Source organism: Monosiga brevicollis, genomic scaffold (genome assembly GCF_000002865.3).
Source record: "Monosiga brevicollis MX1 MONBRscaffold_4 genomic scaffold, whole genome shotgun sequence".
Taxonomy (NCBI): Eukaryota; class Choanoflagellata; order Craspedida; family Salpingoecidae; genus Monosiga; species Monosiga brevicollis.
Window position 1 is genome coordinate 372,518 of NW_001865041.1, and position 12,821 is coordinate 385,338.

The 12,821-nt window shown below is 54.5% G+C and overlaps 7 protein-coding genes across 7 annotated transcripts; 4 read left to right on the top strand and 3 right to left on the bottom strand.

Moving 5' to 3' along the window:
* Window positions 1-73: 73 nt before the first annotated feature.
* Window positions 74-1,370, bottom strand: MONBRDRAFT_36109 (uncharacterized protein; the record flags this gene model as incomplete). The annotated part of the gene is made up of 2 exons (XM_001743801.1): window positions 311-1,370; window positions 74-179 (listed from the first exon to the last, which is right to left on the bottom strand). Exons 1-2 carry the CDS (start codon window positions 985-987, stop codon window positions 74-76), a joined length of 783 nt encoding a protein of 260 aa, XP_001743853.1. The 5' UTR covers window positions 988-1,370.
* Window positions 1,371-2,675: 1,305 nt separating this feature from the next.
* Window positions 2,676-4,358, top strand: MONBRDRAFT_31433 (uncharacterized protein). The gene is made up of 7 exons (XM_001743551.1): window positions 2,676-2,734; window positions 2,813-2,969; window positions 3,024-3,189; window positions 3,276-3,351; window positions 3,446-3,560; window positions 3,655-3,951; window positions 4,039-4,358. Exons 1-7 carry the CDS (start codon window positions 2,681-2,683, stop codon window positions 4,269-4,271), a joined length of 1,098 nt encoding a protein of 365 aa, XP_001743603.1. The 5' UTR covers window positions 2,676-2,680; the 3' UTR covers window positions 4,272-4,358.
* Window positions 4,359-4,376: 18 nt separating this feature from the next.
* Window positions 4,377-6,547, bottom strand: MONBRDRAFT_6201 (uncharacterized protein; the record flags this gene model as incomplete). The annotated part of the gene is made up of 10 exons (XM_001743802.1): window positions 4,377-4,517; window positions 4,641-4,688; window positions 4,799-4,896; window positions 5,060-5,101; window positions 5,243-5,370; window positions 5,458-5,582; window position 5,777; window positions 5,880-6,013; window positions 6,196-6,365; window positions 6,466-6,547. The coding sequence occupies 10 exons, from the start codon at window positions 6,545-6,547 to the stop codon at window positions 4,377-4,379; spliced, it is 969 nt and encodes a 322-aa protein (XP_001743854.1).
* A 313-nt stretch (window positions 6,548-6,860) lies between these two features.
* On the top strand, window positions 6,861-7,878 carry MONBRDRAFT_23350 (uncharacterized protein; the record flags this gene model as incomplete). The annotated part of the gene is made up of 2 exons (XM_001743552.1): window positions 6,861-7,189; window positions 7,503-7,878. Coding segments are annotated over 2 exons (705 nt in total), but the record flags the coding sequence as incomplete, so codon positions are not given.
* Window positions 7,879-8,000: 122 nt separating this feature from the next.
* Window positions 8,001-9,214, top strand: MONBRDRAFT_23351 (uncharacterized protein; the record flags this gene model as incomplete). The annotated part of the gene is made up of 4 exons (XM_001743553.1): window positions 8,001-8,324; window positions 8,576-8,818; window positions 8,919-9,026; window positions 9,119-9,214. 4 exons carry the CDS (start codon window positions 8,001-8,003, stop codon window positions 9,212-9,214), a joined length of 771 nt encoding a protein of 256 aa, XP_001743605.1.
* A 464-nt stretch (window positions 9,215-9,678) lies between these two features.
* Window positions 9,679-11,266, bottom strand: MONBRDRAFT_15157 (uncharacterized protein; the record flags this gene model as incomplete). Its single annotated transcript, XM_001743803.1, has 4 exons — window positions 9,679-9,880; window positions 10,001-10,067; window positions 10,239-10,914; window positions 11,057-11,266. Coding segments are annotated over 4 exons (1,155 nt in total), but the record flags the coding sequence as incomplete, so codon positions are not given.
* A 77-nt stretch (window positions 11,267-11,343) lies between these two features.
* Window positions 11,344-11,691, top strand: MONBRDRAFT_6204 (uncharacterized protein; the record flags this gene model as incomplete). The annotated part of the gene is made up of 1 exon (XM_001743554.1): window positions 11,344-11,691. One exon carries the CDS (start codon window positions 11,344-11,346, stop codon window positions 11,689-11,691), a length of 348 nt encoding a protein of 115 aa, XP_001743606.1.
* Window positions 11,692-12,821: the final 1,130 nt, after the last annotated feature.

A 12,821-nucleotide genomic window follows, 5' to 3' on the forward strand; every position in this document is an offset into this window, starting at 1 on the left:
CATCGACGATGAAGACAACGCGCTGTGGTGCCTACGCAGGACCCAAACCAGAATCGTGAGCACGCACATGGGCTTAAAGGAGCTGCCAGGCAGATACACGTACATCGGGAGGTGCGCAGTATTCAACGCTGTGTTCGTAACTGTCGTCCATCAAAAAGGGCTCACCAACTCGCCAATGCCTGAAAAAGAAAAATCGAATCAGATGTGAGGGCTCACACCCAAAAAAAAAAAAAAAAAAAAAAAAAAAAAAGGGAATGCACGTAGGGTTGGGCAATCAAACACAAATCGAAATGATGCTCCGAATACGAACGTTTGAGTACCGCCGCAGCGCAGGATTGCAGGGGTGTCGTTGAGCGGAATGTGCAGGCGAAGGCGAGCATTGGCTGGTCCCGTGTGCGGCTCAATCTTGGCACCGGGGTCGAGCACAGAGAAGAAGGCGTTGCCAAACACGCAGCGACAAACGTCCGACTGTAGCAGGCGCAACAAAGCTGCGGCGCCTGGGCAAGCGGCCCAAAGTTCATTGTTACAGCGCCCTTGGTCCACTAACATGGCTACTAGCCATTGGCCTTGGTCTGTTTGATTGTGTTTCCAGAATGAGGGTCCTGATGAAGATGAATTGGAGTCTGCCTCGGCCAAGAGCTGTTCATAGTCCATCTGCAGGGCCGTCGTTGCGGCACGGGCTGCCTGAAGCATATGTGCACAGCAAGACGTGCACGACTCCTCGGTCATGAGTGGGGGCGCGCGGAGTTCCGGGATGTGCAGCAAGGTGGGCCGGTAACTCTCGAGAGGATCACGGGTGACGCGCCCCAGAGCCAGGAGCCGCATGGCTGTCTCCAAACGAGCAGAAGAGGTGGCGCTGCGCTGGGCACGCCAGCGGGCCACGCTCAGGGCTCGACGCTCTTGGTAGCATTGGCAGCGTACGCAATCAGGCAGGGCACAGGCCTGTCGCACTTGTAGCGGCTCGTGCAAGATCTGGTCACCCCACATGAGAATGGTGTGCGGGTGCAGCGACAAGTAAAGAAACGCGTGCCCCAAAGATGAAGCAACGAGGTTCGTCTCAGTGGCACATGCGTGAGCAATGTTGCGATGCGGCGTGCTCACAGCTCACAGCTCACAGCTCACAGCCACGCTCAAGATGTTAGGGGCAGGAAGCAGCGCATAGCTTGGGCGAAAATGGGTGGGAAAGTGGCACGGCCTTGGATTACTTGGCATGTCCACCATGGCCAGTATCCATGCTACAGTGGTTGGACAAGGCACATGCACGAAGTCAATTCCCACAAGAGAAAGGGGTGGAGCCTGCTTGGGCACGCGCCACCTCCACACGCCTCCCCTCCCCGGCTTCCTGAGCAAGACACACACACACACACACACACACACACACACACACACACAACTGCAACATCAACACATCAACAACACATTCTGCTCTCATCTCTCTTGCTTTCTCTCTGTCTCTGTCTCTGTCTCTGTCTCTGTCTCTGTCTCTGTCTCTCTCTTTCTCTCTGTCTCTGTCTCTGTCTCTGTCTCTCTCTCATTCTCTGTCTCTGTCTCTCTCTCTCTTTCTCTCTCTCTCTCTCTTTCTCTCTCTCTCTCTCTCTCTCTCTCTCTCTCTCTCTCTCTCTCTCTCTCTCTCTCTCTCTCTCTCTCTCTCTCTTTGTTGTTGTCATCATATGGCGGATGGCCGTGCAACTGTGAAGGAGATGAACGCTGCAAGATGTCAGATAAAACATTTGTCAGATAAATTGATGGGGATGTGATGTCAGCGGTTTTGGGCGTTTGAGCATTTGAGTCTGTTTGACCGCCACGAGATGCTGGGCGCCGTTGTCGTCCGCGGCACAACCGTGCGCGGCTTGGTCAGCGTCAGGTGCGCCAAGGCACAGAGAGTCCAAGATTTATTACACGGCCAGGGAAGCCTGCGCTTGTTTCCGCTGGGAAGCTCTCGGCTGGGCCAATGCCGCCTGCACGCGCCCTCGCGCCGTCACAGCACGCAAGCCCAGCCGCAGGCGCTGGCCACCTGGTCTCAGGTACTGCCCCCTCCCTGCCAGCCCTTCGAGCCCCTGCTAGTCGCACAAGGTGAGGCAATATTTGAAGCAGCCCTCTGCTCCCCTTATCTCCTCCGCCGCCGCTTTCCCTTATCCGGCTTGTCTTTGCTCGCACCGCTTTTTCTCGACAGGCTTCAAGCTGCCCACCCCGGCACAAGCCCATTTCCTGTGCAATTATGCCCCGGCTGAGCACGTTGCCTGCGCCTTTGGCGCTGAAACTGGCTCCGGCAAAACCTTAGGTTTGCCCCTCGCCCCCAAGTTGCACTCACCCTGGATTCGTGTCATGCCCTCATCTCAGCACAACTGCGCTTGCGGGCCGTCCCATGCAGCCTATGCCATCCCCTTGCTGGCCCAGCTCAAGGCCGGAGTCGGCTCCTCCGGCACTCAAAGCGATCGCGAGAGCAGCGACGAACCCAAACTTCCACGTGCCCTTGTCGTGGTGCCGTCGATGGAGCTCAGCCAACAGGTCGTTCAACGCCTGCTGCTGTCTCGGTCGACCGGCTACCCCGCCCCGACTTCACATCGCCGCATATTGCCGCATATTGCCCGATGCTCCATAGGTGCTCAACTTTATTCAACCATTAGCTGCCGGCCTGGGGCTGCAAGCTCGCCAGCTGCTCCCGCGTGATGACCTCGAAATGCATGCTGGCCTCGCAGATCTTCTCGTCACCACAGCCAGTGCCCTCGACCAGGTGCACCCACAAATTTGCCCCTTTCACATATCCGCCTCGCATTCAAGACTACTCACACCGTGCGCCCTCCTGTTGCAGGGTCATTGGCGGCCGTTGACCGATGCGGGCCTGGACATGGTTGTAATCGATGAGTTTGATGCCATTTTTGATGGCGCTCATGACCAAGGCGCCTGGCGACTGCTTCAGCGTGCCATCCCCCATGCCTTTCGCAATGGCCGCCGCAAGGACGCTTCTTGTACGTTTGTGCAGATTGTGATGGTGCCTCCCAACCAAACTATTGCAATCGCAGCGTCGGGCTCCTCACCTCTTCCCGTGTGCCTGGTGTGCCTGCCTTTCTACTGCCCAGCAACGCGCGTCCTCTTCACTGGAGCCACCTTGCCCGACCGTGGCGACCGCAGTGTGATGAGCTTGCTCCAATATCGACTGCCCGGTCTACATATCATCCGCACCCCACAGTACGCCTATTCTCTAGCCATGGCCAACCCTTTTGGAACTGCACGTTCTGGCAACAATGTCACCCCGCTGCATGCCATCGCTGCAGACTACACAAACCGCGACAGCGCCTGCGTCAAACGCTCATTCGCTTGCAGGATGCCGCTCTTTCTGACAGCGCTCGTGTACGTACGCCAATATCAGCGCGACACCGCCTTGACTTCTGACAAAGCTGTTTGCTGGAACCCCTTACACTTTGGTCCGACCGTGACTGAGCAGGCGGCAGAAGTCCAACGGGTACTGCAACAAAAGTGCGCTGGAAAACGCACCATCGTGTTTTGCAACACTGTCAAGCAAGTAACTCAACTCTGCGCAAACCTGCAGGACACCAACGGTCCGTGCCCCAGAGCTGCGCCGAGCCTTGCATCTTTCCCTCTATGCCCAGAAAGGCATCGCTCAAATATGATTGCCTACCTCTCTGTTTTTAGTGATTGAGTACCATGGCAAGCTTCCCAAAGCCATTCGCGAGCAGCGCTTGGCGGCATTCTGTGCCGATCCCACGGCCACAATTGTCAGCACGGATCTGCTGAGCCGGGGTCTTGACTTGCCCGTTGATGCGGTGATTCAGGCCTACTTTGCCACTGTAAGCAACTTGCTCATTCCGTGCTCACGTGTGACATCCGCAATCAAAGAAGCAATCTTACCCCCGCCATCCCATCGACAGAACGTCTCCATATATTTGCATCGCATCGGGCGGACAGCTCGTCATTTTGCACCAGGAGAAGGTGCGTCCAGGCGAAGCACGCTGTATTTTCTGTCCTTGCGTGACTCGTTCAAAGTCTCCTGACCCACTGCTACATGCTTTGATCTAGCCATTTCCCTCTTGGCGGCGGATGAGGGACATCTTGCTCGAGCGGTTGAGGAGGCTTTGGCCGCCGAAGCAGCAACGACCCAGGCGTCAAGCCGGGGCAAGGGCAAGGGCAAGGACACGCTCTCGCCAGCCGAGCTGGAGGAGCGCCGTGCCTCCTTGCAAGATCTCTTCAGCCGGAAACGTGGGCTTCGCCGGCGCGTGCAGCGCTATGGCAACGCAGCACACCGAGACTGACCCAGGATCGGTGATTCTGCCCGTAAGACCACAGCAGATCCGCGCACTGCTCGGCACTGAGTTACTGACAATCGATTTTTGATTTTTTTTCCAAACTCATGCATCTCATGCACCATTGGCCATTGCCGTCAGCGCCACGGAAGTAAAGGTAATGGCAAATGCCAAGGTCAGAACGAGCATGTTGCGCAGGCCTCGAATTTCCTTAAACACCAAGACGCCCCACAAAGCGCCAATCGTGCCCGGTACCTGCGTTGCAGAAAGAATGATTACCCATGCCACGAGAAACAAGAGCATGGAGCAAAGTCTGAGTGGGGTAGCAGTTCCAGCAAAGGTCAAAGGTGTCCTCGATCACGACCACAACCAACATACCGCAGTAATAATGGGGTATGCAATCGCTTGTGACAAGTGTTGATTAGCCTGTGGCAATCGTGCAGAAGGGACGAAGCACAGACAAGTCACCAAAGTAGCGAGAGGAGCTGCATGTGCACAGTACTGTCTAGTACGCCCCGACAACCGAGCCTACTTACCACCATAAAACAGGTCTGTGCAATTGCCCACATCACCCCGCTGGCCATGGAGGGAAGAATGACTTCAGGGGAGACGTTGGGCCGCGAGCGCGTCGCGACTGCATGGTCGTTTCGAAGAGCCCAAGCAACCACGCCACATGGCACACAAAATTGCCAGCAAGGCAGACATATCAGATAGCTGGCTAGGATGTATGTATGGTACAGCAAGCAAGGGGCGCGGCACGACGACAATACAGGCCGCTGCGCGTTCGATCAACGTACGACTGTAGATGACAAACCAGAGAGTAGAGCCCATCAAGATGCCTGTCATCGGTAGTGTTGATGATGCCAGCAATATTCAAGGCACAGTTTGGCGAACGGTTATGAGAACGCAGGGATCAGCTATTCGTTGCGAGGCTAGGATCGATGCTCTTAGACCTCGAGTCGCATTGACGGCAGACAGACCTGAAAATTGAGAAAAGACATAATGGAACGCCTGCTGACTCGCCCCGAGCGTTCGGTCCATGTACGATTGGGCAGGATCAAAGGCAAAACTGTACATGATGCCGCTAAAAATCGATAAAAACAACCCCCTGGGCACCCGCCACGCAAGTGGGGTCAAGGTTGAGACGAAACCAGCTAGCTTGGCGCCACAAAAGACGGAAAACCAGAGAACCCACATCGCCCGGCGCGTGTGATCTGAGAGGCGATCACACCAAGCCATCGTGTCAGTGTCCATCATGTGCGTTTGATGTGTTGGTGGACTGAGTGCGGCAACATCTGCATCCTCGTTGATAGAGAGCGCCTACCACGAGCCATTTCACGCGTAAGAAAAACAGACGTGCGCCCTGACCGTGATTTGCCCCACTCTTCAATTGAGCAACAATTTACCGCCGAGTTCTTGGACAGAAGGCTGCTCGTTTCCGTCTCCCCGTTTGATGCATTTTTGCTGGTGCGGTCTTCATCCACGGACGGCTTGACGGCTGCAAAGACAAGCACGCTGTCAATCGGCGTATGCGCGAGATGAGAAGCTTGCGGCCTGGCATGAAGAGCTTTTCGTTTCAGCGTTGCTAGGCAGGCGCAAGCAAGCATCAATTTCGACCTGAGAGCTGCCATGGCCACGCCGAGGTACTGCAATAGTTGGCTTTGAGGGAGTTCTGGAGTGATGCCAAAGAAGCCGAAACGGGCGGCACCCCAACCCATGATCATGTTGGCTGTGCCCCAAATGAGCATGCCCTAACATCAAGTTCAAATTTGAAAGAATCAGGTGGTCCACGAGGATAGAAGGACACGGCCTTCACATTGCACCTAGACTGGCCGTGGCCAGGCCAGGGCCATCTGCCTGCCTTCCCTGCCTCGCCAAGGCACACCAAGGCACACCAAGGCCGGGCGGGGCATGGCAAGGCAGCGAGCCAAACCTGAGCAAGTCCGATGGTGCGGAGGATCAAAACCACGCAAAGATTGCCCATGGACCAAGCCATGCCTCCAGTGGCAGCAAGTGGCACAAAGGGAGAAACACCCACAGCCAACTGCAGGATCGCCCCACACATCCAGACAGTGATGCAGAGGATCCATTGGAAGAAAACACCTAAGGAAATCGAACATCGAGAAACAGAAATAAATGGATGGGCATGCGCGGTGGACGTGAGAAGGGCTGGCGGCAAACATGCATGACAGGCAGACCATACCATCGCCCATTTCAAAGCGCTTAACCGGTACGTAGTTGCTGCCTAGAACCACACTCAATGCAAGCGAAACCAAAAACCTCATTTGACAAGCACGCACACCCGCACGCACAAAGACACAAAGATCTTCTTTGTGCAGCAGGATGAACAAAAGTGTCATGGCTGTGCCACTCTGACGAGGCCAAGAAGGGTTCCATACCAAAGCAGATCGAGGCAAGTCCGGCGGCCAAAAACCCTATAGTAGTGCCAGACCCCGTTGGGCAGCCTTTTTCATCTTGGTTGTTGCCGCAATCGTTGATGCCTGAAGACCCGATTGCAGCACGGCATGGCATCAAAGAGATTTGATATAAATGCGCCGGCCCCAATCGGCGAGATGACAGAGCAGCCCACTGGTGGGGATGGTAGCGCAAGGCAGTCAACAGGCTCGTACCGTTACACCGAAGAGTCGCATCGATGCAGGCAACCGCTGGGGCACGGTGGTGGCTTTGACAGTCAAATCCATCCGTAATGTTGAAGAAAATGGAGCGAGACTTTTCGTGAACCCAAGCTGCATATTTTTATATCCAAAGCGCGAGGCCAGGGAAGATGAGGCGCCCATACATCGAAGCGTGCTGGGCAGCATTCGGCCATGCAAACGAACCGGTATAGTTACAGCTGCGATCACTCTTCTGCAATCCGGACAGGGATTGGACAGCTGTGCTGGACTGAGCCACCAGGACCAGGACCAGTAGACTGCTCACAACAGGCCCTTTCCAACAGACTGCTGGCGCGAGCCTGCGGGACGGTAGACCCAGCATGACGTGCTCAATGCGACCGAGCTGCGACTGGCTGACCACCGCCCACCCCACCAACACGATGATAGCCTGGACCGATGGAGTCGCACTTTCTACCCACCTGGTCACCAACCTGATTGCTGAACTGCCCTTCTGTCCCCAACCACCAATGCCCCGCCTCGGCCGCTGCCAGTTGGAGCCAACTGACTGACAATGTGCTCCCTTCAACATCAACAACAAACTGTTGCACAATCGCGCCCTCAACAGCAGCAAGTTGATCCAGATCTACATCAACTCCCCCAATGACCATGCTGTTTTCACTTCCATCTCTCTCAAGAACTGCAACAACTTTGAATTCTTCGACAGAAGCTTCTTTGGTCAAGTGTCAAGGTGCAGTTTCACGTGTGTGTTCTCTTCGTGTGTGTGTGTGTGTGTGTGTGTGTGTGTGTGTGTGTGTGTGTGTGTGTCTTCGTGTGTGTGTGTGTGTGTGTGTGTGTGTGTGTTCTCTCTCTCTCTGTCTCTGTCTCATATCTCCTTGTGCTCTCGCGCAGACACACACACACCCGATCGGCGGCTCAGGATTCATCTGGACGAGCGTCAGCTTTTGCAGAACCAAGGAGCCAAGTCCTCTGGTAAAAACAAGGTCTGGTTGGTATCTGGGATTGACGGGCAAGAATGGCTGCGGAAGATGCTGCTGCTTTGCCGCCCCCACCGCCCTTGAGTGAAGAGCTGCCTTTTGCAGTCGATGATGCGGTCAAGGAGCGGATGGCGCAAGAGGCGCCGCTGCGTGAGTTTCTGGTGCAAAAGTGCGACCGAGAGCAGCAGCGTCACTGGGACCTGTTTTATAAGCGCAACACCACCAACTTTTTCAAGGACCGCAACTGGTTGCTGCGCGAGTTTCCTGAGCTGATGCTGCAAGCTGTTCCTGAGGCCAAGGCAGAACAAGGTGAAAAAGCAACGGCCTCGCGGCCCGTGCTCTTTGAACTGGGTTGTGGCGTCGGCAACACCATCTTCCCGCTGCGGCGTGAGAATCCGAATTTGTTTGTGCACGCATGCGACCTCAGTCCTCGGGCTGTCGAGCACGTCAAGGTGGGTTCGTGTCCGAAGCCCCGGAACCTGATGTGCTCGCTTTGTGTGCACCTGTGCCCACTAGTCCGGTTGCACGTGGGGCTTTGATTGGCAAATGTCAAGTGAAGATGTTATTGAGCCGCTGTTTGGCCTTGCAGGCACATAAGCTCACTTGCTTCCCCGTGCGCTTTGTTTCGCTTCTCGAATATCCTTCTTATGGGCGAATGGGGCGGGGTGACCCTTGCACGTCTGGGCGATTGCTGCTTGAACAGCAACATGAGGAGTACGACCCGGCCAATGTGCATGCTTTTCACTGCAACTTGGCTACGGACAACGTGCTCGACCATGTACCGGCTGGGAGCTGCCATTTGATCACAGCTTTTTTTGTTTTCTCGGCCTTGTCACTCGAACAAATGGGCACAGTCATTGATAGTCTAGCAAAAATCATGGCTCCGGGGGGTAAGGTGTGCTTTCGTGACTACGCCATTTTCGATCATGCCATGATCCGCTTCAAGGTAGGCAGCCGTATATACATACGTGGCCGCATCGGTATGTCCCCGAATTCACCGTTCCGCTGTACTGATACTCCTTCTTTCGATGTGGCATTGAGCTCAGAAGGGCCATAAATTGGGCGATCGATTCTACATGCGCCAAGACGGCACTCGCACCTACTTTCTCCGCCAAGATGAGGCTCGGCAACTATTTGAAAGCCGTGGTTTCAAAGTACGTCTGACCGGTGGCCTTTTCTGTCGCTCTTTACACCAGCAGGCGGAGGTGATTGTCATTCATGGGCTGATTCTTTCGCTTGCCTGTAGTCGGATCGTGTTGGCTACGTACGACGTGATACTGTCAACGTCAAGGAGAGCATCGATGTTGCGCGGTGCTTTTTACAGGGTGTATTTGTGTACTAAGGTTGATGAGAATCGCTGGAATAGATAACGACTAGGACAATGGCGGCAGCCCAGAGTATCAGGCAAATGAGGCTGGGCGGACGAACGTGGAGCGCGTCGACCGCTCGAGACGAGACAAAATTTCCCTTCAATTGAAAATCAGACTTTGGGTCTCTGTATACAAGGCGTGCTCTTAAAACAGGACACAGCGTGCTGGTGTCGCCAAGCTTTCAAAACAGCACAAGATGCCTTGATCATCACTGCATGCAAACAAACAAAAAAAGGTGTCGAGACCCGGTACCAAATAGCAACGTCGGTCAAAGACAACGGAGCAAGGAAAGGAAGCATGGAAGATGCAAGCACATGACACTCATACGCTTGAAGGAAAGCATGCAGCCAAGTGAATCCTTTTTTCAGAACTCGAAAAAAAAAGGGGGAGGGGGTCATCAGTCGCATGCTGTGCTGCTAGGCCGGTCAATGAAATTCTACATGATGGCCAATGGCTGGTCATAGGTAAGCTCATGTTTGTCCTTGAGGTCGCCGTAAAAGTCCCAAATGATAATCGTGTCGTCCTGAGACGAGCTGATGATGCGCAGGTGATCAAACTGAACGCGAAAAACGCGGTGTGAGTGGCCGACTAGGCGACTCAGCAGCGACCCAGTCTTGAAATCCCACACTCGCACGCTCCTATCATACAAAGTGATGCAAGCCAAGAGAAAGAAAGTCAAGGATGAGATAGTCGTGCCCGATGCGTCCATGTTAAGATAACTCGGCGATGCGCGCACGGACAAGGGCGACGAAACGCACCCATCGTAAGAACCGGACACGACAAATTCTTCATTGAAGCGCACACAGCGCACCAGGGCTTCGTGGCCTATTGGATTGATGAAAAGCGAGGTGCAATGCGATTCAGCACCGATGCAAGCCACGCAGGTCGTCCACAAAGGGAGCGAGGCGGCCATGAGCAGCAGGGGAAGGAGCAAGAGTACCAGGGGCAAAATAACTGAGCCCCCAGCCCTCGCACATACACACAGATGGCACGAACCGGTGAGATCATGGAGCTTGCGGTCACGCTCAATGTCGTAGATGCAGATGGTCTCGTCAGAGGAGCCACTGGCAATGAATGGGTAGCGATATTGAAGGCAGGCAATCCCGCGGGTGTGAGTGCGCAAAATTTTCACGCATTCCCCTGTCTCGAGGCTCCACAGTCGGATGGTGCGATCGCCCGAGGCAGAGACGATGAAGTGCTCATCAAACTCCACAACGTTGACTGCGGCAATATGGCCCGTGAGGCGCCGCTTGGAGGACCAGGTAAAGCCAAATTCGTCGGTGCGCTGCCAGACAAGGATTGTGCGATCCTTGGAGCATGAGACCATGGTATCGCCCAAGAACCGAACGTGGAGCACCGAATCGGAGTGCTCGCGAAGCACAGTGCGACAGGCGTGCGTCGCCAGATCCCAGACCCGAATAGTGTGGTCACTTGAGGCCGTGATGACCTTGTGTTCGTCGTACTGCAGGCAAAGCACTGAGCCCTGGTGGCCCGCCATCTGAAACTCTAGCTCGCGCGTCTTGATGTTCCACACTTTGACCGTGTCGTCACGGTTGCCTGAAACAATTTTTTCTTGATCGTACTGGAGGCAGTAGATACCATCGCCGTGACAGTTGATATCATGGCGGGTAGCGCTACCTGAGCGCCAGCGATGCTCGAGTTGGTGTGCATCCTATGCGGTGCAAAACATAGCAAAGCGATGACGTCTGATGAGGTGACTGACTGAAGCACAAAAAAAAGAAAGGAAAAAAGTCGTTGTTTGGGGCAGGATAGGTTGGAACCCGAAGAAGCAACCGCAATGTCACGAGCCATACGTGAGCAAAGGCTGAAAAGGCGCGCTTCCATCCACATGTGGTGGTTGGTCGCCGGAAATTCACGGCAGACGCAATCTCTTGCCATAATGAGCTTGAGCGAAGTCGTCGCAAGAAGACGATACGCCACACATCACTGTACACAATAACATTGCGCCAAGCCTTGGACACCTGGACGTGAGGAGATTTGAGAAGATGGGAGTCGATGTGAGAAGTGGGGGCGAGTCAAACATAGGAGGGGACACCCAACTGATGTAGGCACTTCAAAGGACTTTGAAGACAAGGGTGGAATGGAAGGCAAGACCCACCAGCTCGCATTGAACCAAGGTACGCTCATCCAAGAGGGAAAAGATGCGCGCGCAAACTTCCGCTGTATGACCATGAGAGGCAGTATGGGAGAGAGAAATGAGGCCGTCAGGACAGGCGAGGCGTGCGACGCAAGCGTAGCCACAAGTGCCAACACAGGCCAACATACCAGGCAGGTCCTGAACAAAGTCATGACGGAGCATGGAGTTGATGTGTCGAAAAATGGTTTGAAGCTCGTGTTCCTGGCATTGGCCAAGTGCATCCTCGAGGAAAGCAATTCGTTCCCTGCCTACGCGGGTCACACCATCACGAGCATCACCATTGTTCGATGAGGAAGAAGAAATGTGGCCCATCCCCATGCCCCTCCACGGCGGCCATGCCTTCTTGTGCTTGCTCTTGCAAGCACCAGAAAGTGGAATGAAACCTACTCGTCATCGAGCGCAAATTGACCATGACACCTTCATCTTGACGCTGCGGTTGGAGCCAGGGTCCAGGCCAACGGCACCCCATCAGAATATAAGTGGGCCAAAGCAAGATACAAGTTGAGAAAGCGTGACACTGGAAATATTTTGCACAACCCAACCCCAGGCGCTTCGCGAAGGTCAAAGCGCGAGAACAAACCGTGTCCATGGCCAAGTCCGATGTCGGGCTGGCTGAAGAGGCAGGTAGACCAGAGGTAGAAATGTCCATTGTGACCGCAGCGCACGGCGGCCCTCTTGATTGGTTAGGGGATAAGAAAGAAGAAAAAGGGACAAGGTCACACGTCGTGCTTCGATAAGCGTGAAGCTGCGAGAAGCAGAGCTCAACACAGATGACACCTCGCGACCTGTCGTCAGGTGCCTTGCCCACCAGCCCGGAGGCCAGGCATCTGGATTCAAAACACCTTCGTCCCAAGAGAAAAAAAAAAATAGCGCAAATGGGGGGCAAGCCAAATGCCAAAAAGAGCCGAGCACAGGGACGCGCCAGAGGGCGCGAGATGACGTTGGCAACCCGATACTGAATCCGGCAGGGCAAACGGCTCGCTGACTGGTTCTGGTCAAAATAAACCGCTCCAAGCGCACCCGTTTCTTGCAACGTCAGCCACGAGACCAAGGAGCAAATAAACAGCCGCAGTGTGTGCGTGGGTGCAAAATGGGTCGACAACGAGCCCCGTTTCAAGCCACAGGCCGTGTCCAGTCACGCGCTTGTCTATCCGTTCAGGGTGACCCTTCTCCTCCTCGTCGCCAGCAGCAACAACAAAAAGAGAGAGAGAAAAGAAAGAGCGAGAGAAAAACACGGTGCTCGGCGCAACACAAACCGTTCATACTTCTACGTTTTCTTTCATTAACAAGGTTAAAGTATCTACATAAACTGATTCATATTGAACGATTAGTGATGCCAGCAAGCTCGATGGCAGCGAATTGTTGAAATTGGGTCTTCTCTATTTTCATGTTGTTCGTTTTAGAGAAATTCGAATGAAATA

Bases quoted from the DNA above. Each gene is read 5' to 3' on its own strand.
- MONBRDRAFT_31433 (XM_001743551.1), top strand. From the start codon at position 2,681: ATGCATGCTGGCCTCGCAGATCTTCTCGTCACCACAGCCAGTGCCCTC. The intron at 2,970-3,023 runs GTACGTTTGTGC...TTGCAATCGCAG, and splicing joins CCGCCGCAAGGACGCTTCTT to CGTCGGGCTCCTCACCTCTT. The intron at 3,952-4,038 runs GTGCGTCCAGGC...GCTTTGATCTAG, and splicing joins TCATTTTGCACCAGGAGAAG to CCATTTCCCTCTTGGCGGCG.